The sequence below is a fragment of the Wolffia australiana genome, chromosome 8 (genome assembly GCF_029677425.1).
Source record: "Wolffia australiana isolate 7733 chromosome 8, ASM2967742v1".
In the NCBI taxonomy this organism is placed as follows: domain Eukaryota; kingdom Viridiplantae; phylum Streptophyta; class Magnoliopsida; order Alismatales; family Araceae; genus Wolffia; species Wolffia australiana.
This window is the reverse complement of record NC_135842.1, coordinates 14,683,682-14,710,742: the sequence shown is the minus strand read 5'-3', so window position 1 is coordinate 14,710,742 and position 27,061 is coordinate 14,683,682. Positions and strand designations below refer to the sequence as shown.

The window sequence follows — 27,061 nt, the reverse complement described above, 5'->3', positions numbered from 1 at the left end:
TTCGATACAATCCATACATTTTTATTGGTTTTAGCAATTGAACTATTAAAATAATAAAACCAATTTTGAAATACGAGTGATGTGATAAACATCCTTCTGAAAAGAACCTAGAGACCCACAAAATTGTCTGAGAAATTCAATGTTCTGAGTTTTCTCTCCATGGACACTGCACTTGTTGTAGCCTAAATAAGGCCCCATGTGAAAGGACTACTATAGAAGTCTACTGTCTTGTTGAAAGTTATGTTCCTCCCCACTGAGTATTCTCTTTCCTAGAGAGTGCTTTAGTCCTTATGGGCTCAAGCACAACCCCCTTGTGGACTCAAGGTTAAAGAAACATTTTTTTATGGATTCAGTGGGTTGAACGGGGGATGTATATCACATCACTCAGAATCCAAAATTGATTCATGACTTGGCTGCTTCAAGTAGAACGATGCTTGTGGATTGAAGTCATGTTCCTACACTATTCATTTACTAAAGGTTGCGTCACGTCTTGATGCTATTCTACAATTTTTTTATGCATATAATATCTTTAAATTTAGGGCAATAGTAACTTCTAGGCAAGATGCATTGTTTCATCAGCCAACGGTCGCTTCTCAGCCTAACATATTGTCTTGAACATTAAAAGATTATACAATCTTAGTTGAGGAATAGTGTTGTGATTATAGCTTCGGATTGTCCCAGACGTAGACGACGGATGGGATGGGACAAATTTCATTCTGCCTAACGTCCAGGGTAAGTTCAGCGACAAAGGATGGGACGATTTTTCATCCACGATAAAAAACCATCCCATCCAATCATATACCGGGAAGGTTTTTGTCCCATCTAGTCCTCCTGGGACGAATTTGTCCCGAAATTCATCCCGAAAGAAAAAACCCGTTTTATATTTTTAATATATTAATATAGACTTTTCTAAGTTTTTAATGGAAATATAGAGGAGAGAGAATGCTAATGGACATATGTACAATTAATTCTGAGCGGCGTCAGTTTGCATGCGCAAAAAAATACAGGGACTTTGATGCAAATTGTCATAGCGAGGCCACATGGTGAGATCTCAACCGTCGGATGTGAATCTGGCGGTTTTTCATCCACATCTGTCCGTCCAACGTCCGAGACCTTCAGACGGATGGTTTTTTCATCGCGTGGGACAAATACCGCCCCGTCTGGTGGCCCCCAGGATGAATTTTTGTCCCGAAATTCGTCCCTATCCTCGGACGGGACGATTTTTTCGTCCCGGGACAAAAAAATCGTCCCGTCCGCGTCCCTGAACTATGGTTGTGATAGGACTTCATTCACAAGCCTTGCTCAGAAGTCCATGTCCCTTCATTAACCGGATCTGGAAATAGGTTCCATATCTGAATTTATCTCAGATCTGAAAAGAGTGGTGTCATTTGAATTGATCACATGCTTCTAATTTTTATATGATTTGGGCTTTACATCATCCTTTTTTAGTCTTGGGCTTCCACCTCTGGTCCGGGTCGTGTCTTGGCCTCTCTTTTTCTCCCATTACCTCTTGAAAGTCTCATTAAAATCACCTGCCTAGGGTGAGACAAAGAGAGAGATTCAGAGTATTTTATATATATATATATATATATATATATATATATATATATATATATATAATACATATATATATATATATATATATATATATTATATGCTCCTAATTATGTATCTTATATTTTTTTTGTCTCATGGTGTGTCTCATTTCAATTATTTATTCACACTTTGGGTGATTTCTCATTACAAAAATTAACATCTCAAAATAGAAATCACCCTCTCAAAATTTTATTCCTTCAGTATTAATATTTGGCAAAACTACAAATTACCGTCAAGGGGGAACTCACAATTTTTCAAATTTGAAGGGGCATTCCACAGCAATATTTGAAAGTTTGTGAAACGGTATATATACTGTTTGAAAGTCCACAAACCCGCCATTTGCAACGACTGATGGACGGCCTGGTCAGATTATGCAAGTTCAAGCTTGATCTTCATTCGTTAATGGCTGAGAAGAATTCTCTTAGGGTAATCTAGAAATTACTCTCGGTTTTTTCTTTCTCGCGATGTTTTTGTTATCTGCTTCAAGAAATTCATAGTAAACGTCTCATCATTCGGTTACGATCGCAAGTGCAGGAAGCAGAGCGCAGCGCAAAAAAGGAACTAGGAGATTCCTTGAAGGTTTAAGCTTACTTTAGGCGAAGATGGTGCTTATTTTATTCACGTTGCTTGGCTTCTAGTATCTCGTCTTAGATTGCTTTATTCGATTCAGAGGTACAAGGATTCCGAAGCTGAGTACTCGCAGAAGCTTCAGGGGCTGCAGTACAACCTAGAATCCAAGGTATGTCTGTCTTTGTGGAGGCTTTTTGTGTCATGTTGATGAAAATCTGGGATATTGATGAAAATCTGTGGAGCGCATCCATGTTTATATCAAGCAGGGAACGAGAAAACTTGTATATGCGAGTAAAGAATCACCATAGGTATTTTTGATATCTCCTTAATTTTTTAGAATTGTGCAGTCTCTTTTACCTGTTTCCCCTCTGCACTGGAGTTTCTATTTTTACATTCTGATGTAAAGTTCTTTCTGATGAACGCTAATTATATTAGTTTGGATTTCTTGTTTCTGATGCCTTTCCTACTTTGTTTACTGTCTTTTGGAGTGAAAGAGGGATTTTGATGGATGAAATAAATGATGAAAGATTTGATTACGATCTCTTGCAAAAAAGGATTGAACTTATTTTTAGTTGTATTTTATTCGCGCTTTTACATCTTTTTTTGACTTTATCGTTTATTTCATACGCACTCTCATGAAATGCAATGACTGAGTTCTTCGTTGAGGATCTAGGGCGTGATTCTGAATTTTTTCCTGAGTTCAACGTTGAGTATTTTGAAACCTGATGCAGATTGTCGTTATTTTTCTCTTTCAGATGAAAGATCTTGAAAATGAAAAGCTTATGCTAGAAACAGCAGAAAGAGCTGAGAGACACGATAGACAACTTGCTCAACTCCAGAGACATATTATGAAAGTTTATGAGGTTTACTTCCTGTTGCTTTTATGATCTCTGATTATTTGTTCAGCAAATAATATTGTACCGAGTTTGTACATTATTTTTTGGTGCATGTTGACGGACTAAGTAGTAGCGAGTTTTTGTCATGCTTTATGAAAACATAACATGTCTTACTGGTTCTTGAAATAATTTTCTCTTTGACCATTGAATTCTGGGAACATTCATAAAATAGGTAGAAATTACAGTGCATTTAGTGTGCTATTTAATAATTGAGTATTTATTATTTGTGGACCGTAAAACAAAAATAATATCGGCAGTCAAAATTCAAGCATCGTCAGTTTCTAGGCCAGGTAACAGAAATAAACAAAATTATGGCAAATAATATAAATTATGGAAATTCTTTGTATTAGTCCCTCTGGTATGTTGAATTCTTTGAGTGGACATCTAAACACGGAAAATTATAGAAAAGCTTATGTTTTTTATTGAAAAACAAAGTTTCAGCTGGTCTGGATGCATTAGATTCTGATGAGTAGGGCTCTATTCAAGTTACATACAAAAAAATTTATCATTCATAAAAATGTTTTTGAATGCTTTTAGATTCCAGAAAATTGATATTCAAATTCAAGGACTGAATGAGAGGTGAAATTGAATATTTTGATATCAACACCGTTTGCTTCTGTATTCTGCTTTATTCATTAGAAATGCTTCGTATGGAAAGAAGGTATGGCATTGGGGCTTAAAAAATCCTTGACAAATAATTAAAATAATTTTAATTCATGTAGTCACCTTATCATTCAGAAAGTAAAACAATTGGCGATGTGCCTATAGTTTTGTAAAATTAATAGTTATCCTTAGTTGCTATGGATCAATTGGAATTCGATGAAATGAATCCTCGTTTCTAATAAATACTTTCTTGAATTCAGGAATCGACAGGCTCGCTGAAATATTCCATCCTAATTAAGGATGAGAAGCTAAATCTTCTTTCTAGTAAAACGCAAAGGCATCTTTCTTTATTTTGTTCCATAGAGAAAGAAGCTCAAGCTTTAACAGTAACAGTGGACAGCGTTCAACATATTGTCAATGAGAAAGAGAAAGTAGGCATGTGAATAAATATTTTAAAGCATTTCTCTTGCAGACATTGCCTCTTTACTCTTCATTATGATTGAACAGTTAACCTTTTGGAATTTTCATTTTTGGCCATTTAGTTATGAAATTGACGGAAAAGATGGATAGAGATGCTGCTATGGAAGAAGTGCTGAAGGGTGAGCTGCGGAATTAGTTTTTGCCATTTATTTTAATTAATTTGTCGAAAATATTGAATCCAGTTCAGAAGGAACCGTGGAAATGAAATTTCTCCTCTAAGCTTTGATTATTCATTGTTAGCGAACTAATTTCCATGGTTTTTTGTTTCATCATTAATTTATCTTACTTCAGTGATATTTACTTTGATATCTCTGTTTTATTTAGTGACGAGGGACTTGAAATATTTTTAGAAGATTAAGGAATGAAACTGTATCTATTGCTCAAGTAGATGAAGGTTTAAAATCAGTAATATCTTTATCCTGATTAAAATGCCGTCCATTCACCCAATAACCATAAAATCCTTGCAGGAAAATTCTATAGTTTGGAAGCACAAGACAGAAAATCTCAGCAAGAATTGCGTATAAAAGAGACAACGTTGTTAGAGATAAATGAGCAGATTCAATCGGCTAAGAATGATCAAGACATCGTCCGATCAGAAATCAACAAAATATCCTTGCATGTTTCCATTTCTCTATAATTATTTATTTTTCTTGGGGCTATGTCTCTTGTTTTTTCCTTCACTAATATTACTTAGGAAAACCTATCACAATAAAGGATGAGATTATCCATAATGTAACGACAGATAAACATGTTTCAAATCTCATTAATTGTTGCCTTTTGTCCACTTTTTGTCTTTTTTTTCAAGTAATCAATTGTTCAGGAGTTTCTCCGTGAATTGCTAAACATGGATCTGATGCTACGAAAACTCCAGGCAGTCATCCCAAGCTCAGCTCATGAGGTTGAGATTATTATTATTTGTATTAATGATCGAAAAAAAACATTCAGAGCATATTTTAATTATTTTTCCCCGTATAGTTGGACCAAAATATAAATTCCTCCCCGCTGAAACTCAAATTCCTGATGAGAGGTAATTGACATCTGTCCTGCAGATTTATCCTTCTTTGTTTTCTTATTTATTCATTAATAATTTAGTTTCCAACTGACATTTAATCCTCTTGTCCGTGCAGCCTGACAATGAATGGTCAATGCCTGTTCTTGATGATATCCGCATGCCCCAGGCAAATCAATCTCCTCTGCTTTACTAAAATATTTTAATCATATATTCATACCATTAACTTTTTATTTGTTTGACATTCAATCAGCCAATCAATGATGGTGAATCGGTAAGCGTGATGACTGAGGCTGGACCTTCATTGAGTTCTTGATTGAGAATGACAGAGAGCCATAATCTGCGGTAAACTCTCTTTCTTGGCCAAAAAATCCTTTTTAGTTTCCTTTAATCTACATTAAACAGAAGCTTTCATGATGAATTTCATGGTCGATTATTTTGAACTTGAGAATGGATGAGACCACTAGTTTATCAGAATTGCAGTTATATCGGAATGGATTAGACAGTTGAAATAATAAATAACTGTGAGAAAATTTCCCTAAATAATAAGCTGGCTGAGACAAAGCCAGATCTTGCTATAAAAGGAACAGAAATATATGGAAAATTTATACTTTGTTAGAGGTTTAGGGAAATGTTTCTATGGTGCTCCAGCATGTTATTTTATCAAGCTCCAGCATTTATACATTGTATTTTCTGTCAAAACGTCCTTAGGAAAAACATTAATCTTCATTTTGATGGTGAGATTAGTCATTAACTATCAACTTCTACTGAAGTTGGAATAAGGAAATTTGACCTTGAAGGTGAGAGAGATGAAAGGAATGGAAAGGTGTTTGTTTGAATTCAAAGGAAAGTAATGTATGGCCTACTAAATTTCATCTCAATCAATAACTGCTTGTGTCTAGCTTACCATGTATAAATCAGCTTTTCTTAGCTTGATTTTGTTTTCACTTCTTACTAGTAGTGTAAAATAGGGTCATCAGTGAATGAAATTTCTTGCAAATTTTAAGAAGCTTTAGATAAAAACTCAGTTAAAATCATTTTTTTTGAGAGATATATTTGAGATGTAACGTTATCTTCACTGGAGAAAATTCTGGTATGGAAAAGTTTGAGAACAGTTAAACATTTATGATAAACTGATAAATTGAAATGTATTTATATAGTATGAATAGAGTAAGACTCTTTTCAAAGGTCAGTAAAAACCAGATTCTACAAGCTCAGCTAAAATCAGTGGTTGATCATAATTCTCCGGGGTTATGATAGCCTGAAGATGTTGCAGTTATTTAATGTTGACTTTATTGTCTCATTTATCTTTTTAATTTAAACATGGGATATTTAAACTCGTTCAAATTGTTTAATTCACATTACTTAAATGATGAAATTTTAGTGGCAGGGATTTTGTCAATATTCCATTTAAACAGTTTACAATCTAAAATATATTATTAACAAAAGATTAATTCCTGCTCAAAAGTTTCAATCAATAATCATTTTCTGTGTATTTTAGAAGATCCTTTATATTTGATGTTCTGATCATTTGGATCACGTAGATTTAAATTGTTTTCATATAAATCAGCTCTGTCATGTATTCCTCCTTGATCTTCCACCCGGTTTTAAGAACTTGATTAATACAGGATACAACTAATGTTCTTAGAGTGTGATTCAGCATTGGCTACTCGTAGATAATTTACTTTTGTCAAAATAATTATTTTTGTTAAGTTGTCACTTTGTTTAACACCATAAAAAACTAATTTTTGTTTGTGGCTTCTCTTATATGTAATGCACAAGTTTATGATATGATTGGATGATATATTATACTAGACCATTTCTTGGAAATTTTATTCTCATATGAAATACAAATTAGTTCACTCCAATTCACTATTAAATAATTAAGACTTGTCTTCCTCTCCTACCAACCATAACCTCTCCTCTAGGATAAAAAATATTTATGCAAGAAAATTGTTTGTTGTCTTTTCCCAAGCCATGTACTTGTGAAAGTCATTACATTTAATATACATGGATGTATATTACATATTTTTATATAAGATAGTTTTGTTAAAACACTCAATCTTGGATGTGCTTGTGTCAGAAAGGCGCAACCTCGATTAGGGTGGCTTGCATACCCATGACAAATAGTCCTTCCTTTCATTCTCTGGCTGTCTGTTTTTTGTATTTTTAATTGTATCTGTCTATATCAATATGTTCTCTCTCTTGGTTCATCTATCTTTGCCACTATTTATCCAGCAAGCATTAGTACTATTTAATTTTCCAAACATCAAAACAAATCATTATGTTAACTTAAGTTATCTCAATATATCACTTATTAAAACCATAAAAGTTCCGAACCGAACATTGGATAAACTAGACATCTTTTCTCTCATTTTCTACCCAAGAAAAATATTTGTTTCAATATTAATCGTCCATCAAATATTTAAATTATTTAATAATCATTGAATCACTCGTGGATATGGCAGTTCATATTTCACAGTAAAATCGCATCAACCATAAGTTTCAGCTGTAATGTTAAATATGCTTAAAGTCGTGACCTCAAAGTTCTAGATAGGACTTAAAATTTGTCTCACTTAGATTAAACGAAGAATATAAAATGTCTTCGCTCTATGAAGTTTATCACAACATGTTATGTTTCTTTATTTTTTAATGACGTAGGTAATCAATACATGTTTTGGGACGTTAAATTTAAAACCTTGAGTTGACCAAAGTCCAAGTGCATTACAAATGGATGTATTGTTTGGGAAATGAGGGATTAACCATTGTGAAGCATTCATCAATACAACATAGCCGTTTCAAATCAAAGGGCCCAGCCTTCAACCTTCAGGGCGATCCACCTTCATGGCTTATTAATGGGAATCAAATCAAAGCTTTCATGTCGTCTTATTATGATAAATATTTAATTTTTAGAATCAATACTTAAATTTTTTAAACCATTTGATTCAAATATAAACAAATTGATACTTCAGAGTAAATAGGCATCAAATTTAGATGATTTAAAGTACAATCTATATATTTTACCATATTCGTAAAAGGCCCTATGTTCTTGTGACTTAGTCAAAATGGTATGATCGAGGAACTCGGCTTCAAATTGCGGACTCTTAACAATTCAGATCAAAGACATTACCCCTACATTTTTATCATCAATTTTCTCATATATTTCTAGCTTTTTCCCCAAATTCAGGAATTTAGTTTAATGCATCTCTGATGATGGTTAGACGGTATAGTTTGACACAATAAAACTAATTCATTATCACCTTGTTGCTTCTCTCAGAAGTAAATTTGATTGGCTAAGATAAGTCTTATTTATACCGGATAAAGAAAGTTTGTGAAACAAATCAATTTGTCTTACCTGACTGAAAAACCTTTTTTTACTTTCACCTATTCAATTGTGATAGACACGCACACTATGGGGCTGGCCTACATTCCCTTGCGATAAACATGAATACTCTCTCTCCCTCCCTCTCTCTCTCCCTCTCTCTGCCCCCTGTCTCTCCCTCTCTCTCTCTCTCTCCCCCTCTCTCCCCCCCTCTCTCTTTCTCTCTCCCTTTCTCCTCTCTCTCTTTCTTTCTCTCTCTCTCTCTCTCTCTCTCTCTCTCTCTCTCTCTCTCTCTCTCTCTTTATATAGATACATATACCTATCTATCCATCTATCTATCTCTCCTTCTCCATCGATCTATATATATATCGTTCTCTTCGCGTTCTCTGTGTATCATTTATCGATCTGTAGATCTATATATATATATTCTATCTATCTATCTGTCTGTCCATCTATCTATCTTTATATACATATTCATCTATATTTCTATCTATCTATGCATCCATCCATCCATCCATTCATTCATTTATCTATCAATCCATCTTTATATCTAGTAATAAGATATATATGTATTTTTATTTTCTACATGTATATAAATCTATCTATGAACATATATAACTACTTTCTATCTATCTCTCCATACCTATCATACCCGCCTCTCTTCAACTATCTTTCTCGTTCTGGCATCACCCAGCCGAAACGAGGGACCACGGATTGGTCCCGCCTTGAGATTGGCATAATCGGTGTAAGTTGAAGGGCTCTGAACCCTCTTGAAGCCACTATCGCTATTTCACTCTCAAGAAAGAGACAGATCATCAGCAGAAGGGCATCGACTGGTGAAATAATTAAGGCCCGTATTACTACCAAAGCTTCATCCTTGACTTTAGTAGGTGATGAAATTCAATCCTCGTATAAAAATGCCCATCACATGGTTCTACAAATTAAAAAGTATGTCCGTTTCTGATAGAAAACACATTATTCATCGAAGAACCATGCCCACAGTGACTAGATCAAGTAGATGCTCGCATCAAATTATACGATTAGGATTACTAACTACCATTTTAGTTTCTTCGTTATAATCTCAACAATGACCTTCCGTGAACGTGACGTTTTCTTTTTTAGTGATCTATTTACTAATTTCTGAATTTAAAATTTAGAAAGAAGTGGGAGAAAATCTTTGATAATTGCATATTTATTTCAACCACTAAAGACGAAGATCTGCAGCCCACACATTAAATAAGCGATCTCTCATAAAGTTAAGCAAGTTGCAGTTATAATGCCCATCACCCAGCCCACATATCTATCTCTCATAGAGATCTCTCAGCGTCTCTCATGTTTTTTCTTTACTTATTTCTGGCCTTAAACTGTGAAAAAAAGTGAAATTATGACTTGTACCAAGTTAAGCAAGTTACAATTACGCAACCCGCTAGCGCAATTTATCTACTCATTTATAGACTTAAAATTGAATCACTGCCAATCAAGAAATCTCTGATGGCTAAAGAATTATTATTTCTGGACTTAAACTGTGATAAAAGTTTAAGGAAGTTACAATTACGTGACAGATTTGAGTGATTTATCGACTTATTTCTAGACTTCAAATTGAATCACTGCCAATCAAGAAATCTCCGATATCTAAAGAATTACTATTTCTGGACTTAAACTGCGAAAAAAAGTTAAGAAAGTTACAATTACGTGACCCATTTGAATGATTTATCGACTAATTTCTAGACTTAAAATTGAATCACTGCCAATCCAGAGATATCCGATATTAAAAAATTATTATTTCTGGACATAAACTATGAAAAAATGTTCAGAAAGTTACAATTACGGGACCCACTTGCGTGATTTATCGACATATTTCTAGACTTAAAATTGAATCAATGCCAATCCAGAAATCTCCGATGTCCAAAGAATTATTATTTCTGGACTTAAACAATGAAAAAATGTTAAGAAAGTTACAATTACGGGACCCACTTGCGTGATTTATCGACTCATTTCTAGACTTAAAATTGAATCACTTCCAATAAAGAAATCTCCGACGCTTAAAGAATTATTATTCCTGGACTTAAAACTGTCAAAAAAGTTTAATCAAGTTACAATTACCCAACCCACTTCCGCGATTTATCGACTCATCTCCAGACTTAAAATTGAAGCACTTCCAATCAAGAAATCTCCGATATCCGAAGAATTATTACGACCACTAAAGACGTACATCAGCTTCCCACCTACTTGCCGGCCTCCCTCCCAATAAAATCTACTCCTTTCCAAGAGCCTTGTCCTTGTAGCTCTTTCTCTCTTCTCTCTCTCTATCCTCTTCTCTTCAAGCCATGGCTTCCTCTGTAGCCTATCTCGTCGTCTTGTTCTCTCTTTACGTAGCAGGAAGCGCCATAGCTGAAGAGCTCCCACCAGTGCAGGATTCCCTGCCTGCCTACGGCCTTCCCAAGGGTCTTCTCCCCAACGCCGTTTCTACTTACTCTCTCTCCGACGACGGGCACTTCGTCGTTGAATTGGCGTCGCCATGCTACGTCCAGTTCAGCCATCTCGTCTACTACGACCGAATTATCAAGGGAAAGCTGAGCTACGGCAAAGTCACGGAGATTTCTGGGATTCAGGCTAAGGAATTGTTCGTCTGGGTCTCTGTCACTGGGCTTGCTCTCACGCCAGACGGCAAACATATCCAGTTTCAGTCTGGTATTTTCTCTGAAGATCTTCCTATATCGATGTTTGCTGAGATACCCAATTGCAAGAAGCATGGCAGCGCTGGGCCATGCCACGGCAGGAAGAGTGGTGGACAGATGGCTGTCGCCGCTGAGTGAAAAGCTGTTCTTGATGTCGATGGAATAAGAGGATCTGGGTGGTGTGTTTGATCTGTCTTTTTGGGTAGATTGGACGCCATTTCTGTCATTTTTAAGGTTTGATTTGCGTTGGGAACAAGTTTGTGAGATATGGGTAGAAATTCCCTGAATTGGGTTGAGATTTGCTTCTTATCTAGTCGGTGGGAGTGGTATTAGAGAAGATTAGGTGTGGAAAGGGGGTAGCTTTCTCACGGACTTTGAAAATGTGAGCCCAACTAAATTAAAGCATCCGGTAAGGAGAGTACGGAGAGAGCTCAAAATAACCCTGATCTATATAACTCTGAAGGGGGCATTTATGTATTTCAGCCCCTCCTTTATCAGTTTGTTGAATTTATAAATAACTCAGTCATTACATATTTTTCCAGTGTCACTAGATTTTTTTATCGAAATTTCAATACTCTTTAATCACAGTATACTCTAATACCCTGTCCCAGTTTGTCGGTAATTTTTAATATTTTGCATATTCAGGTTTAAGAAGATTTCATCATTTTCTTTATGTCAGGTCAGCAGTAGAATGATTTTTTCTTACTATAAAATGAAAGAATTTTCAGTAGCTAATGATTTTGACACCTTTGATCTTACTTTAAAATAATATGATCCTTTTTAATGTCCTCTATCTAACAAATGTAAAAAATTACAGTATTAAAATAAAATTGGTTTATCATGTCTTAGTTACTAAGAGTTTCAAAACAATTAACAAGTTAGAGCTATCAGAATGTGTACAAATTTATTCTTGCTTTTCAATTTCTAGGCATAAAAATGGAATCCGTCTCACACATTAGTAGTTTTTTCACAAAAGGTGGAAATGACGTTATAGCACATCGAAATAAGTTTTGGAATTCCCTAATAATTCGCTTCTCATAAATTCCCATTAGTATTTGCATGTCTGAGATCAGGATAAAATTGGGTGGTTTCAGAAACTGGATATCGGATATTGGATAGCAAATGGATATCTAATATCCATGCGATATCGGATATGGGTATAGATATAGGGCTCCAAAGGTGACAGATGCCAGTATTGGATATCTAATCTAATATCAGATTTCAAAATCCAATATCGGGATATCGGATATCAAAATTTGTAGCAAATTTGGTATCTGAACCTTGGTATATGTATGTGGATAGCAGTTTAAAAAATGAGCATATATTGTTCCAAAAGGAAAAAAATGTTAAGTTTACACTCGCACAAGTACCTTGGATCATTGGAATTACTGATAGTTAGATGGGTTTAAATTGGGCCGTGATGAGAGCAATCTGGCCCATTTTATTCTGGGCCAGACTAAGAACAAAATTATAAGTGAAATATTAATTGAAAACCATTAAAAAATGAAAATAATTAACTAACATATCCTCGAACAAACAATATATATATCTCCCAACAGCTTAATTACTCATCATAAATTATTTAAAATGTATTTATACATATGGCGGATATTGAAAAAAATTGATATCAGATATCATCATCCAACCTTTGAGGCGAGGATGAATACTGATATAAGGATGGATAACAATATCAGATATCGGTACTGCAGCAACTGATATTCAATATCTTCATCTGATATCCGGACATTGGGTAAGCCCATTTCTGAAATCCAGTTCAGAATCCATCCCTATAACGTCATCCGATATCAAGCTTGGGATGGGCAAACACTAATGCCTTTTCTTTTAAATTACATTACGTAGATGCAAACTCTAAATTTTCACCTTGTTAAAGAGATGGAAAGTCTGACACAAATGAATCTACAAAAGTAATTTATTAAAAGATATATTTTATAAGCTAAAATTCATCAAGCTCTCATAAAATGGTGTGGATAACATTTCTCAACATAAGAGAAATACAGAGAAGAATACCAATGCTGAAAAAGTGCCAGTTCTTTCGTACTATTCTCCGTTACTGTTTAATCTACTCCGTATGAGAAAATTACAAAATTAGAAACACATTGTCAAAATGGAGATTGCAGTCAATAAGATTACAAACATGTACCTTCTGGAAATATTGCTGTAAATCATGGGGATTTATGATACAGAATATTATTTCCATCACAAGGAAATTGATAGGGACAACATAATACAGGAACCTTGATAAACCCCCAAGAAAATGAAAGATAACAAGATGGTCATCCTTCTCTCCTAGTTGATTAAACCATAATTCTGAGGTTCATATTCATGTATTTCTCCTACATCAGAATCTATTATTTTCAAGTGATACCATATGAAAAAAAACAAAAGGAAAATTTCAATTTCAGCAAGTTTACTATTTATACACTAATACCTTTATAAACCCACACTAAAACATAGAAAAATTACTTTCAGGAAGATGGGGAATGAGGAGAGGGAAAGGATACTTTCATGAAACACATTCTCCATTCCCATTGCGAACGAGCCATTGGTGATATCATCTTGTGTCACCACTTTTACCACCTTGTATCATTCTCATTAAACTTGCTGTAAAGTAGTACATTATCATCTATTTGCCATGTTTGATTCTTAAGACTTACCATCTCCCCAATGCTGCCATCTCCACACCACAATTTCAAAGGTCAGAAATTCTTTAGAATAAAATTCAAATATAAGGAAGCTCTTAGAACTATCTGATCTTTGAAATTAATGCCTGCCTTGCCTCCCAGCTTCACCCTTGGGCTATGAAATTGCTACCCCTGGAACTGACTCCTTTCTTTGGGCCCTCTTTTCCTGAATAATATAATTATATCCTTATTGATCCATCCTTCTCCAATAGAAGCAATTCCCTTCGCCCAATTATCTTCATGGTCTAAAAATATTATTCTTAACTCTTATCATTAAAATATGTGCACATAAAAGTCTATTGCAAACAGGCAGTACATTTTAAGGGTTAAAAATATAGGACTTCCATACATTAATCAATTAAAATTAATATCAGGAATTTATAAATAATAATTTAACTCAAAAGGGATTTAAATTTAAAAGGGATTTAAATTTAATTCAAAAATCATATATCATATTTTTATGTTAATAAATGTAAAATGATAAAATTAATGTTTATGAATATCATATATAATTAGAACTATAATTTTTTATATATTTTATTAAAATAAAACATTGTGATAAGAGAAACATTAAATTGAGAAGTGGACAAAAGAAGATCATTAATTTAAGACTGATAAATATTACGGAGGTGGACATATCAAATAAATTTTTAATTTCTTTAATATTAAAGCATTAAAAGGTTTAAATTAATCATTATTAAGGTAAATAATCGTAGGGCTCGGATGGATAAAATATTAAGATTAAATAAACTTATAACTGAGACAAATTTCAAATAAAACCATGCTAAAATAAAATTTAAATAAAGAAATTTTCATGGCCCTACACTTCTTCCCCTTCCTCCCCTTTTCTCCCCTCCATAATTAGTGCAATCTTAACGGTGTAATAATGACAGTGGAGGGAGAACAAGGCTCGTCAAGTTGAAGGAGGAGGTTTGATGTGCCGGCTATTCCAAGGAATTTTCTATTGCCTCAATAGATTTGCCCAACATGTCTCACTTGAGGAACCAAGAAATCATGGATGCAATTTGTGCTCAGGTAATTTGATCGATAGGTTTTGAATTTTTTCTAAATTCTGTTCAAAGTCTTCTGATCTAGGAATCACTTTAGTTTCATCCACATCAACACCACAGACCCAACACATTCATTGTGGAGATGACCTTATTCCTCACAAAATGAATGAGTTCCAATCATATTAATAATATTTGATTAAAGTGAAATGAAATGCAAAATAAATGCATTTCACTTTATCAATAGCTCTTGGCTTATTTAGGCTACCCGTGTCACAAATATGATAAATTCACTTAAACAATGTATCAATCCATCATAGGGGAGTGTAAGTTCAAGAAAATGTAAATGTCCTAAAACTTAAATAGCAAGAAATGGAAATTATGGGAATATGCCACAATAGATAACTTGTTTTCCTGTATTTTTCATGTCATTATAGACTTAACTACGAGTAGTTGGTCGAACAAAAACACTTTCCATAGAGTACAAGTACTCAGACAATTATTGTGTGAGGATTGATTATGAATTAAGAAGATATATTTCTCATGTAAATCACAAAAGCTACTCAAATGTCCAAACCCAAGATGAGTCATCTTTAATATTTACATTCATAGTTTCTCTAAGTTTTGGATAATACCTGTAATATATTTATTCCTTTCACCTTGACATTTTTCACTATCTAAATTTTGATTTATGAGACCACTTAGGAATTTTCTTGAATTCATTGACTTTCTTGATCATATTGGCTTTTTATACTTCTTGCATCCTAGAATGAAATCTAAAGCTAAGATTTTAAGCATTCTTTTTTTCCGTTCGTTGGAATTCTTTTAGTCAATTCCAATGGATATAATTGAATTCATAAAAATAATTTAATTAATTATGTTATCTTTATTGATATTTTTGTTTTACGACTAATCACAATGCTTAGTGGCCCATCCCTAATCATGACCCATGTGGGGTAGAGCCCCATGATGCATGGTGATAACATGGAGGTGACAGCCAAATACAGTGATGTTTTTTCTCTTTCATATATCCTAGTTCATACAGATACATGCAGTGTCAGAGAAAGGAGTTATTAAAATTGGCATATATGTGGTCAGAAGAAAACTAGTTGTGACTGCATCAAGAAAGTAAGAGAGGGGCATCCATTTCCAAGTGGCTTAGGCCACATCTCTATGAAAAAATAAATGGTTAAATATTTCAGAAAATTATAATCAAAACAAAAATTGGATTTTGTGGGGGGGGGGGGGGGGGATGAAAGCCTAATTGATTAGAGTCCATCATAGTCAGCAGGGCTTTAAGCATATAGTTCCACCGCAAAAAATATATTTAGGAATATAATTTTTTTATATGTATTTGGTTCTTGTATACTGGGATGCCTGAGCTAGAAATTGTTTCCAAGCCATGTGATGGGTAGTCCTCATTAGAGGTGAAAGGGAAAATAAGTATATCTGACACATGTGTAACATTGATTGATGGCATAGCACATCTGTACTAGCTGGAGTGCCATGTGTCATAAATATGGTGTCAGTATTCTGTTGTGAGCTCTGCCAGGTCATCATATGCACATGGGGGTTACAGAAGGTGATAATGGTTCACAATGATCAAACTATACCCTGGTACTCCCTCAACCTATGTACATCACATTAAAGATGAAATGATCCAATTCTATTGCCACGATTTCCGGCGTACAGGGCCCCTAACATACTTCCCCCAAATAAATTGGAGTATGATATTGTCAGTATATGTAACTGTCAAATGATCTTGTGTTTTAACGCAAGTCGGGTATAAGTGAACGATTGGAGCCATACCCTCCACCTGTTTTTGGTCTGCAAATGTTAGCCTATGACATTAGATAATTAATAAGCATTTATATGACTATATTCATGTTACATACATATTATGGAAATATTTAAATCTACATGTTATAATCCCTTTTATTATTTTTTCATCCATACTTATATGTTAAAACCTAATTCCTCATTATTACACATTTTTAAATAAATTTTTGATGATTTTTGCTATTCTTAGTTTCCTAGATGCCAAAATTTTAATGTATGATATTTTTTAAATTTAATGATTTTTTGGACTTATGGCTATCTTAAGGAGTAAAACAAGTGATTATTTGGCACTGCGTTAATGGTATTTGATAACGTGAATTCTACTATAATTCACTAGGTTATTACTAATTTTGTTTTTAATCAACTTATACAATAGTTTTTGTAAGGAACCCTGTATCTTAATATGTAGATGATGAGTAATAGGGGTCATCCATAGGAAGGCAGAGTTCAAGGATTTAATTCAAGTTATTTAAAATGAGTTTAATATATTTAATATTTATTATATCTGATCTTCAAGGAAGATCAGATCTCCAAGATTAAATGTGAATGATCTTTATTGATTTTCTTTACAAATAAAGGGTGGATCCTTGGATATCGTAAGGGCATAAAACTGAGAACAGGGAGGTAGGAGAGATGAGAGAATATGAACATATGAGAGGTCCTTCATCCAACCCAGTCCTCGAAAGAATATCCAGGATCACAAATAAAATGAGATAAGGCGAGAGCTCAATGTAGGGTTTTTAAAAAATAAATAATGGTGAAGAATGTATTGATTAAAAGGAAGGTAAGGAATACATAATTCATCTAATTTTTATGGTATTTTTTATATTTGACATGAGAATTTGAGCATTAACTAACTTCCTTCTTGAATCAAGATCAAGACTAGTACATTTCGACGTAGTTGAGGCAGTTTATAAGAACAAAATCAAGATCAATAAAGAAATAAAGAGAAAACCATATACAATACCACATTCTAAATGCAGATTGTGGTGGAGCATCCAAGAATTAAAAAGATAGAAAAAATTAGGAATTTATACTTAGGGTGGAGGGGTGAGACAATTCCACTTTTGCCCCTAGTTTTTCCTTAATTTTCTATATTTTTAGAACTCTATTGGTTAATCCATATCTACTGATGGAAATTTGGATATGATGTGGCCGTCAAGCCAATCACACTACCATGTTTATTTAAGTTCATTGAATAAAATATTTGCATTCATTATTATTCCGTGTGATGTTTATAATAAAGTCTATGAATACCTGCAATGACTTAGTGAATTATGTTGAGATCATAATACAGTGGTCACTAATCTTTAAACATGTATTCTAGATATTCCTATTTGATGAATAGTTGAGACAGACATCGAATTATCTGGATAGAATAGCACTAGTTGATCCTACCTATACGATAAGTATAGATGATCATGTGGCTATTAGTGTGGCGACACTAAGGTCAAATAGTGGGTGCTCTTTGGAGAAAGAGTTCACTGAATAGATCCATATGAATCCCTGAATGGTATTATACCTAAACGTCAATCAGGGGGTTGATTCAAGTCACGGTTGTATAAGTGATCCACTGACCTGAGTCACCAAGGACACCTCGTGAGTGGACTACTGCATTTTAACTATGACTTACGAGCCTGTAATCATGGGATTCAAATAAGTTATAGATCAGATGTAGTAAGTGTTGGGTTCTATAGGCCTAGATCTGGATGAACATAACAAAACGATGCGCAGCGGAAGTCTTTTGCGAATCGAACTGCATCAACAAAAACATTGAAACAATGTACCTTTGCACAAATTTCATTCGTGATTTCTTTGATCCCAGAGTGAGATGAGTCGAGCTGCTCAAGTGTGTAGCCTCTAGACGTATCCACGCGGCCCTCGGCATGTCGGATCTCCTCCTTCTCGTTGACGAGCCCTGTTCTTTCTTCGTCGGCATCGTTACGTCATCCTGATCGCATCAGGGATGGAGAGGGGGTGTTGGGAGATAAGAGAAGAAGGGGAAAGGCCCCTGAACAATTCTGGCCTAGGTGAATTTCGTTCAGAGCCTTCCCCTATTTATACTAAGTGGATATTTTTCATAAAACCCCCAAGACTTAAGTATATCTTCCGACTTCCAAAAGACCATTTGTGTGTGACCCTCTAGGCCCATGTATCAGTCTAGTTAACGACTCCAGTGGCCCAATAACCTTTATTGGCCTTCCAAATTAATTAACTATATCATCGTATAGATTAATTAATGTCGGATCGATTTAACCCAATCGATAGGTTGAGACTCCGACACATGGGGTGCCAAGCTACACCTCGTGTCCTAGAAGATACAAAGGAGAGTGTATCGACTCACTCATGGAACCTGTTCACCATCAGTTACCGTGTATGTATAATCCCTCATCCACTTGATGCTCCTTGGATGACTTAGGGTATGGTCAACTGTCAAACCCTGATCGATCATCCGATGTAGTACTGATGCATTTGGAAATCATCGGAGAACTCTTCTCTGATATTTCACTACCTTGGCCAAGGACTTCATCGCATCATCTTCCTTGAGCTATCACCTCTTATACCGAGGGTGGACGATCCCATCTTGACCACACAATCATCTTCGTGAACTTCTTGATGTACACGAACTAAGACCATTTAGAATCTCATGATTAGAGACTCGTTGGCCATCGCCAAAGTACAACCGTCCGTCCAGAAGACGTCTTTGGTGTCTAAGGTCTAAGGACCACTTACACAACCATGACGTGAATCAACCTGATTGACAGTTCGGTATAATACCATTCAGGGATTCGTATGGATCAATTCAGTGAACTCTTTCCACTAAAGAGCACCCACTATCTATCCTTAGTGTCGCCACACTAATGGCTACGGGACCGGTCATACTCTTCATATGAGTGAGGCTAGATAGTGTTATTCTATCCGGATACTTCGATGTCCTTCTCGCGTATTCTTTGAATATGAATATTTAGAACACATGCTTAAAGACTAGTGATCTCCGTATTACGATCTCATCATAATTCACTAAGTCCGATCATGTATTCATGGACTTCATTATACGCATCACACGTGCACTATAATGAATATGTTCTATTAATGAACATGGAACGAGATGTGGAATGTATGATTGGCTTGCCGGCCACATATATTTCCATCAGTAAGAAGCTTATAGAGATGATTGAGTGGTCAAGACGGGATCATCTGCCCTCGGTATAAGAGGAGATTGACTCAAGGAAGACGATGTAGAAAAATCCCTAGCCAAGGTAGTGAGGAAATTGGAGAAGGCGTTCTCCAATGATCCCCATTACGCATCAGTACTAATCAAATGACGGATTAGGGTTTGAAGATAAACCATACCCTAAGTCATTCGAGAGTCTCAGACGAATGATGGATTATACATATACGATAACCGATGACGGTAAAGGTTTCATGAGAGAGTTTGAGACTACTCGATATCTTCTAGTGCATGAGGTGTAGCTTGGCACCCCACGGGCTAGATACTTAACCAATAGATTGGGTTAAATCGATCCTTATTTAATTAATCTATATGTTGATATTGTTAATTAATAAGGTTGGCCTATAAATTGTTGTTTGGCCATGAAAGTTATTAACTAGAAGGATACATGGGCCCAGAGGGTCATACGCACAAGGTCATAAGGGCATTGGTGGATATATTTTACATTGTAGGATTTTTGAGAAAAACCTTAAGTAAAATATAAAGAGGGAAAGGGGTCTCATTTTAAGCACCCATGCAAGCCTCATTCGAGAGCCCCTCCCTTTCTTCATTCTCTACATCAACCAAAGAGAGAGTCTCCAAGAAGAGTTGAAGAGGAAGAGGTGGAGATCCAAGTGTCGAGTGATCACATGGATACTTCTAGAGGCCGGACACATGAACGGCTTCGGAACGATCTCAAAGTAAGCATGTCAAGGGTGGAAATAAGTTCCCCAAAAAAGTTACATTCAATATTTTGTTTTAAAGATCAGTTGTGCATCTATCGACACACTTTCCCATCCATGGAATGTGTTTTTCATGGCTGAACCAAGGCACCAAATCCAACATGAAAGAGGATACAGCAAGAACTAGCCGACGAGATTTGAGCTCAATCCAACTGCTGGATCGTCAGATATCAAGGTTTGAATCTAGAGCAATGTAGGGCGTTGGATTATTTTGGCCTTTTCTATCTCCACAATATTTGCACAGAAACCCCTCCACTTTAGTGGAATTTTATTTTTATTCTGGTATTAGAAATATTTGGATATTTATGCCCTTTGCTTCTCAGTCACTTTCATTATATCTCCCATTTCAACTGAAAAATTGCAAAAAAACTAGCTATTCTTCCCAAAAAAAGTTAAAATACCAAAACTTAAATGAAATTGGATATTTGCGCATGCAAAGACTACCAATAGCTGTTTTAAAGCCCTTTTCTTCATGATATCCACTCAATAATTTGAAGAAAAATCCATAAAAATCAGGAATTTTTAGGAGAATATGCTAAATATAAATTTATTTCATTTTTTACAATTATTACATGAAATTATAATTATTTTCTTGTAAATAAATATGCAGCATGCATGAAATTAATAATATAAACTGCATGATATCAGTTTTGTGAGACCGAATGGGGCAGCCACCACTAGGTGCAAGCATAGGAAGACAATGTAGCATGCACAACAATAGTGGTGGTAATAAGAGGAACCACTTCCATAGGACCCAAGAGTTTGATGGATTTAGATGTATAGGCGACACTAATAACACATAAGGTTCTACTCCCACTTTTTAGCAGGACCTAAACCTTACAGTCAAGATATGGACTGGTCTTGTCCACTCCTGATTTGGTCAGTTGACTAATCAATGTTAAAGAAAAAATAGAAAATTCAAAACTAAAAAAGAGTTCCCAAGATCTTCCCGTCAAATAAATAATTCATTACAGATTAATATATGTTTCAATTTTATTTATCAAAATATTGAATCGGGGTCTCAAAAATATCTCTTAAAACTAGCTTCTAACTCAATACTTGGTTATCTCTTTATGTTGTGGTTCAAAAGTATTGATCCCATACATACAAACGTATTAAGCCCAAATCTGTATATTTTTATATTAGATGAGAGCACCATTTTTACTCATCTGAAAAAGATAAGGTTTGATCATACTAAGAATAAATTCAGAAAGATTCTTCTGACATTTAGATGAAAGATTTATTGTAAATAAATATACATATTAATCACCAAACCCTGTTGGGAACCCATTCTATATCTACAAAAACAAGCATATTAAATTGTTTAGAAACAAATTTAGAAGATTGGAGCCGCTGCCTTGTGCAGCATTCAGTATGGGAAAGTTAGATTGCACCGAAGAGAGTGATGCTGATGCTGAGGAGAACATGGAATGTAGTTGGAGAGAGGAGAACATGGAATGTACCTGCTCTATCACCTTACAAAGACTCCTCTCGATGTCCCTTTCTGGCTTTATGTTCTCGGCAAGCAGTTTGTCCTTTACAACGCTTGCATCCCTTACAAGATCTCTATCCTCTCTCTTAATTTGTCTCTCTCTCTCTCTCCAATTTTATCTCTCTCTTTTCCACTCTATATCTTCATCTCTCTGTTCCATTTCCATTTTCTTTATCCTTGCATTCTCTATTAATTTTTCAGTTTAGGTAAGGCTGGCCAAGCTCTCGGAGGGCCAGGCAGTTGATGAGACACTAAAATGCATAAACATCCCTAATAACTCACAAATTATTGGGTTATTTCCATGAAATTGATGTATTTTTATGCACTAAAATAATTATATATGTATGTTATCCATATTAAATTGTTAATTATATTTTTTATAGAAAAAGATAAATTCTAAGTCGGAATGTATATTTATTATATTTATATGTCTTAAGTTTATTTTATTTTCCCTCCACCATGTGTCACCAATTGATTTGATCAAATGATAGCCAATCAAGAGCTTTGGCAATGATTAGTTCTATTAATCATTGTTAAAAGGAAAAGTTATGGCATCCCAAATTGCAATGCCATAATTCCCAATCATTACATATGCTTTTTTATTTATTTATTTATTCATAGGATGACATGGACCAATGAAAAAAAGACCAGATTTAAATTTCAATAAATGAGATTCAAAGATCTGGAGAAAAATGATTAAATAAATCATTTTAAAAGTCAAAAACTGTGGCGGTACATGTGGCTCGCTGATGTAACACGACGGTCAGAATTGACATGATGTGTTAAGTCCGGAAGGTGGATTTTAAATGCAATGACATGATATGAAATAATATATATGATTTGAGAAATTTGTTAACAGAAATACGTCAGTCGTCGGGTGACCCGAGACGCAGCTCAATTGGACGACACGTAACAGGTCTAGTCTCAATCAAGCTCCCAATGATCCGCCCGGTCGAGTCAACGACCAACGTTGTGGAGGATAGTATTCGTCCAGGCGTGTCCACTCTGTCAATATGTTTGAATGGACCAAGTACCGTCAGAGGACTTCACTCGAGGCAATGATCAGTTTAGAGACCGGCACTGAAAGACGCAACCAGTGCCGCCAAAAGATTAAGGGAGAGGAAGTAGTGACCTGATGCTTGGGTCGGATGGACAGACTCTGTAAGAAGAGAATACTCGATCTCCAGGCTAACGTCCAAGCGGTGAGAGAAGGAGCCCAATATCCATCCACAGACGGACAGGGAGGGGTCTATCGTTGAGACTGTCTTGAAGCAAGGTCGATGTCGTTGAAGGAGAATCACTGGCGACGACTAGAGTATTCCTTAAGCGTAGAAGAGGTACCGCCCAAAGATGATGTTCGGATAAACGACTATGTAGACTTCCGTGTTGAAATTATCTTGGAAATGACGCTATAAATCCAGCCAAATTGGCAAGGAGATAGCACGTTCCAAAGATAACTATGAATTTCTCCGCCGAGAAGAGAGCTTCCTGGGAGATGTATGAATGGTAGAGATTGCTGGAGGGCGTAATGCTTCTTGTTATTGTGTCAGATTGTGATTCTGTTTCGATCTTGCTCGATTGTTCCTCGGACCACCGTGTAGGTGAAATGAATGACCAAAAATAACTCGCTTCAGAGTCACGGCCAGAGGAAGACGTGTGATCGACGATTCTTTAGTAGATGATTTGAAACTGAAGTGCGGATGGATGAAGACCCATGTAAACGTCGTTCCGCAGAAGTGTAGGCAATATCAAATACTTTGATGATGTCCACCAGGGATTGTGTTGCGAGGACGATCGGATCAATAATAAAATAAATGCCTGCAAATTGGAGAACCAACTCCGGATGATCCACCGATGAAGCCAAAAGAAAGTAAGGTGGAGGGGAACTCTATAACAACATGAACGAAAACAACTGTAACTGCTAACACATTTTAGATCTGGAATTTTAAGAATACAAGCCTGTCTCCCACATCCACTCCTCCCGCTTCTTTATAGAGAGGGGCGCGTATGGGAGGCCCAACCCCCCCTTTTGAGAGAAATCTATTGGGCTTCCTTAAAAGGGCTCTTTAGGGGGAGAAGAAGTCCAACATGGATTTCCTCCCCCTAAAGATGAAAATTAAGCATAATTAAAATAAAAAACACGTATGAGGGGAGGCCGGTACTCGCGCAGGAGGGGCCTCCCGATAATCCAAAGACGGCGAAAGGAAGAAAAAACATAAAGACGCACGACATGAAGCGATACGACGATGTCGCTTCTCAAACCTGATAGTGGAACTGTAGATTCTTCACGTCAGCTCGGGCTCTACGACGTGGCTGGTGACGGGTTGGGGTGCGATTGACTGGATGGTCCTCCATCACTCGCATGTGTACCACCACAATTGATAAAAAAAAAGACAGAATGATGCGGCTGTGGTGCATGACATATCACCACATCACACAGTCTTTGAAAATATCTTTCCTTTTTAGAGATAAATAACACACCTCTACATATCATTAAATAAAAAAGACAAAAAGAACAAAGAAAAAGTTTTTTCTCGTCTACCTAGGAACCCGTGGCATTCTGAAAGCAACTGATCATGGAAGATGAGGCAATTGCATTAATGATTAAATCATTGACTATTAAAAATTCAAACTGTAAATGAAAAATGAGTAAGAGACATCAATGATGACAAGGAGAAAGAAAAATGGATGACCAAGATTGTGACAACTTCATAGTTGACGATCCAAAAGTCAGATTGAGCTGAAAGTTGAGGGTTGCCTCATATTGACCTCATCTTTCCATCCATGACCTTTGATCCTTATCAAATATATCCTTTAACTTTCTTCGTACTGTTTCAGGCTGATTGAAAGCTAGTAAGTTTCTGAGATCCATCAAGCTTGTTTTTTGTGTTCTAGGTGTGTGAGAAGAGGCAACATAGAAGAGAGGGAGTTTACGTATACTCGTAAATGTCCATGATCCTGGAAGAAAGTAAAGATATAAGGTAAATCATCGCCTTAGATTGGTTCTTCTTGGCATCATAATTAGGCTACAACCATTTTTCCATCACAGTCCACCATTAGATTATGCCTTTATTCCCCTTATCACATCTTACCGCATTCACTTCACCTTATTTTTTCCACCTCAACCATCATCCCTTTTACACTACTCATTTTTTCATCATTTCACTCCTTTGTATCTTCTCATTATCATCACTCTATCCTCGCTCTCACTCGTTCTTCTAGAATCTTAATTATCAATATCTATTATCAACTGTAATCATCTTATTTATTCCTAATTATCACAGTCTCGTCTTACATTTTCTGATTGATCAACCCCATATTTCAGTTGAATCTCATCTCATCTCAATAATCACAATTTAAAGGAATAATAAATCATCAACTATCATGCCCTGTTGAGATGATCCATACCCCTCTCTAGCTAAATTTAATTAAGTGAGTTTAGGTTTATATTTTATTGATTAAACTAAAAAACATCATTGAGAAATTAAAACCACATTTTTTTAGTTTATTGATTCAGAAGGTCAGATCTGCAAGTGGAGTAAGATATATTGAGATAGATTAGGTCTTGTACTGACTTAGTCATCTCAAAGATGTGATATTGTTTACTGGGTTTCTTTTCCCATCAGCTTTCACTATGGGTAAAGATACCCCCATCAGCATGTATGTTAATCTATGAGGTGTAACACTCACATAGGGTTATCTTGTGTGGATATTAGAGAAGAGCCCTCTAAAAGAGACAAAACTGCCGCACAAAAGAAGCCCTTTGGTCACCATTGTGGAAAGTCAGTAAGAATGCTCATGGAAAACACTATCCCCATAGTAGGCAACAATCTCGACAATGACACAAAGTGTGAGCATGGACGATAAGGAGTGGGAGGGAGGAGCAAGAGAGGAAAGTGGTAGTGGCAAGGGAGAGTGGGGATAGCCAAGTTAGCAAGTGATGGAAATATATGTGGCCGGCAAGCCAATCACACATTTCACATCTCATTTCATATTCATTATAGTGCACGTATGATGCGTATAATGAAGTCCATGAATACATGATCGGACTTAATGAATTATGATGAGATCGTTAGTCTTTATGAATTATGATCGGACGTAATACGAAGGTCACTAGTCTTTAAGCATGTGTTCTAAATATTCATATTCAAAGGATACGCGAGAAGGACATCGAAGTATCCAGATAGAATAGCACTATCTAGCCTCACTCATATGATGAGTATGGCCGGTCCCGTAGCCATTAGTGTGGAGACATTAAGGATAGATAGTGGGTGCTCTTTAGTAGAAAGAGTTCATTGAAGTGATCCATACGAATCCCTGAATGGTATTATACCGAACTATCAATCAGGTTGATTCACGTCATGGTTGTGTAAGTGGTCCTTAGACCTTAGACACCATTGTACTTTGGCGATGGCCAACGAGTCTCTAATCATGAGATTCTAAATGGTCTTAGTTCGTGTACATCAAGAAGTTCACGAAGATGATTGTGTGGTCAAGATGGGATCGTCCACCCTCGGTATAAGAGGTGATAGCTCAAGGAAGATGATGCGATGAAGTCCTTGGCCAAGGTAGTGAAATATCAGAGAAGAGTTCTCCGATGATTTCCAAATGCATCAGTACTACATCGGATGATCGATCAGGGTTTGACAGTTGACCATACCCTAAGTCATCCAAGGAGCATCAAGTGGATGAGGGATTATACATACACGGTAACTGATGGTGAACAGGTTCCATGAGTGAGTCGATACACTCTCCTTTGTATCTTCTAGGACACGAGGTGTGGCACCCCATGTGTCGAGTCTCAACCTATCGATTGGGTTAAATCGATCCGACATTAATTAATCTATACGATGATATAGTTAATTAATTTGGAAGGCCAATAAAGGTTATTGGGCCACTGGAGTCGTTAACTA

General features: G+C 35.8%; 1 protein-coding gene and 1 long non-coding RNA gene across 7 annotated transcripts; both read left to right on the top strand.

Moving 5' to 3' along the window:
* Positions 1-1,945: 1,945 nt before the first annotated feature.
* On the top strand, positions 1,946-5,625 carry LOC144706691 (uncharacterized). Of its 6 annotated transcripts, none has more exons than XR_013582302.1 (11): positions 1,946-2,022; positions 2,131-2,175; positions 2,267-2,335; positions 2,433-2,474; positions 2,922-3,029; positions 3,926-4,096; positions 4,208-4,264; positions 4,613-5,043; positions 5,121-5,172; positions 5,273-5,323; positions 5,408-5,625. It is a non-coding gene; the product is annotated as an uncharacterized LOC144706691 (long non-coding RNA). The 6 variants fall into 6 exon arrangements; XR_013582301.1 differs by having other exon boundaries at positions 3,926-4,100; XR_013582304.1 differs by having other exon boundaries at positions 2,131-2,201; positions 3,926-4,100.
* Positions 5,626-10,747: 5,122 nt separating this feature from the next.
* Positions 10,748-11,450, top strand: LOC144706539 (uncharacterized protein At5g01610-like). Its single transcript, XM_078579541.1, has one exon. The coding sequence runs from the start codon at positions 10,804-10,806 to the stop codon at positions 11,290-11,292; it is 489 nt and encodes a 162-aa protein (XP_078435667.1). The 5' UTR covers positions 10,748-10,803; the 3' UTR covers positions 11,293-11,450.
* The last annotated feature ends 15,611 nt before the right edge of the window (positions 11,451-27,061 follow it).

Coding starts and splice junctions, on each gene's coding strand:
- LOC144706539 (XM_078579541.1), top strand. CDS start 10,804: ATGGCTTCCTCTGTAGCCTATCTCGTCGTCTTGTTCTCTCTTTACGTA.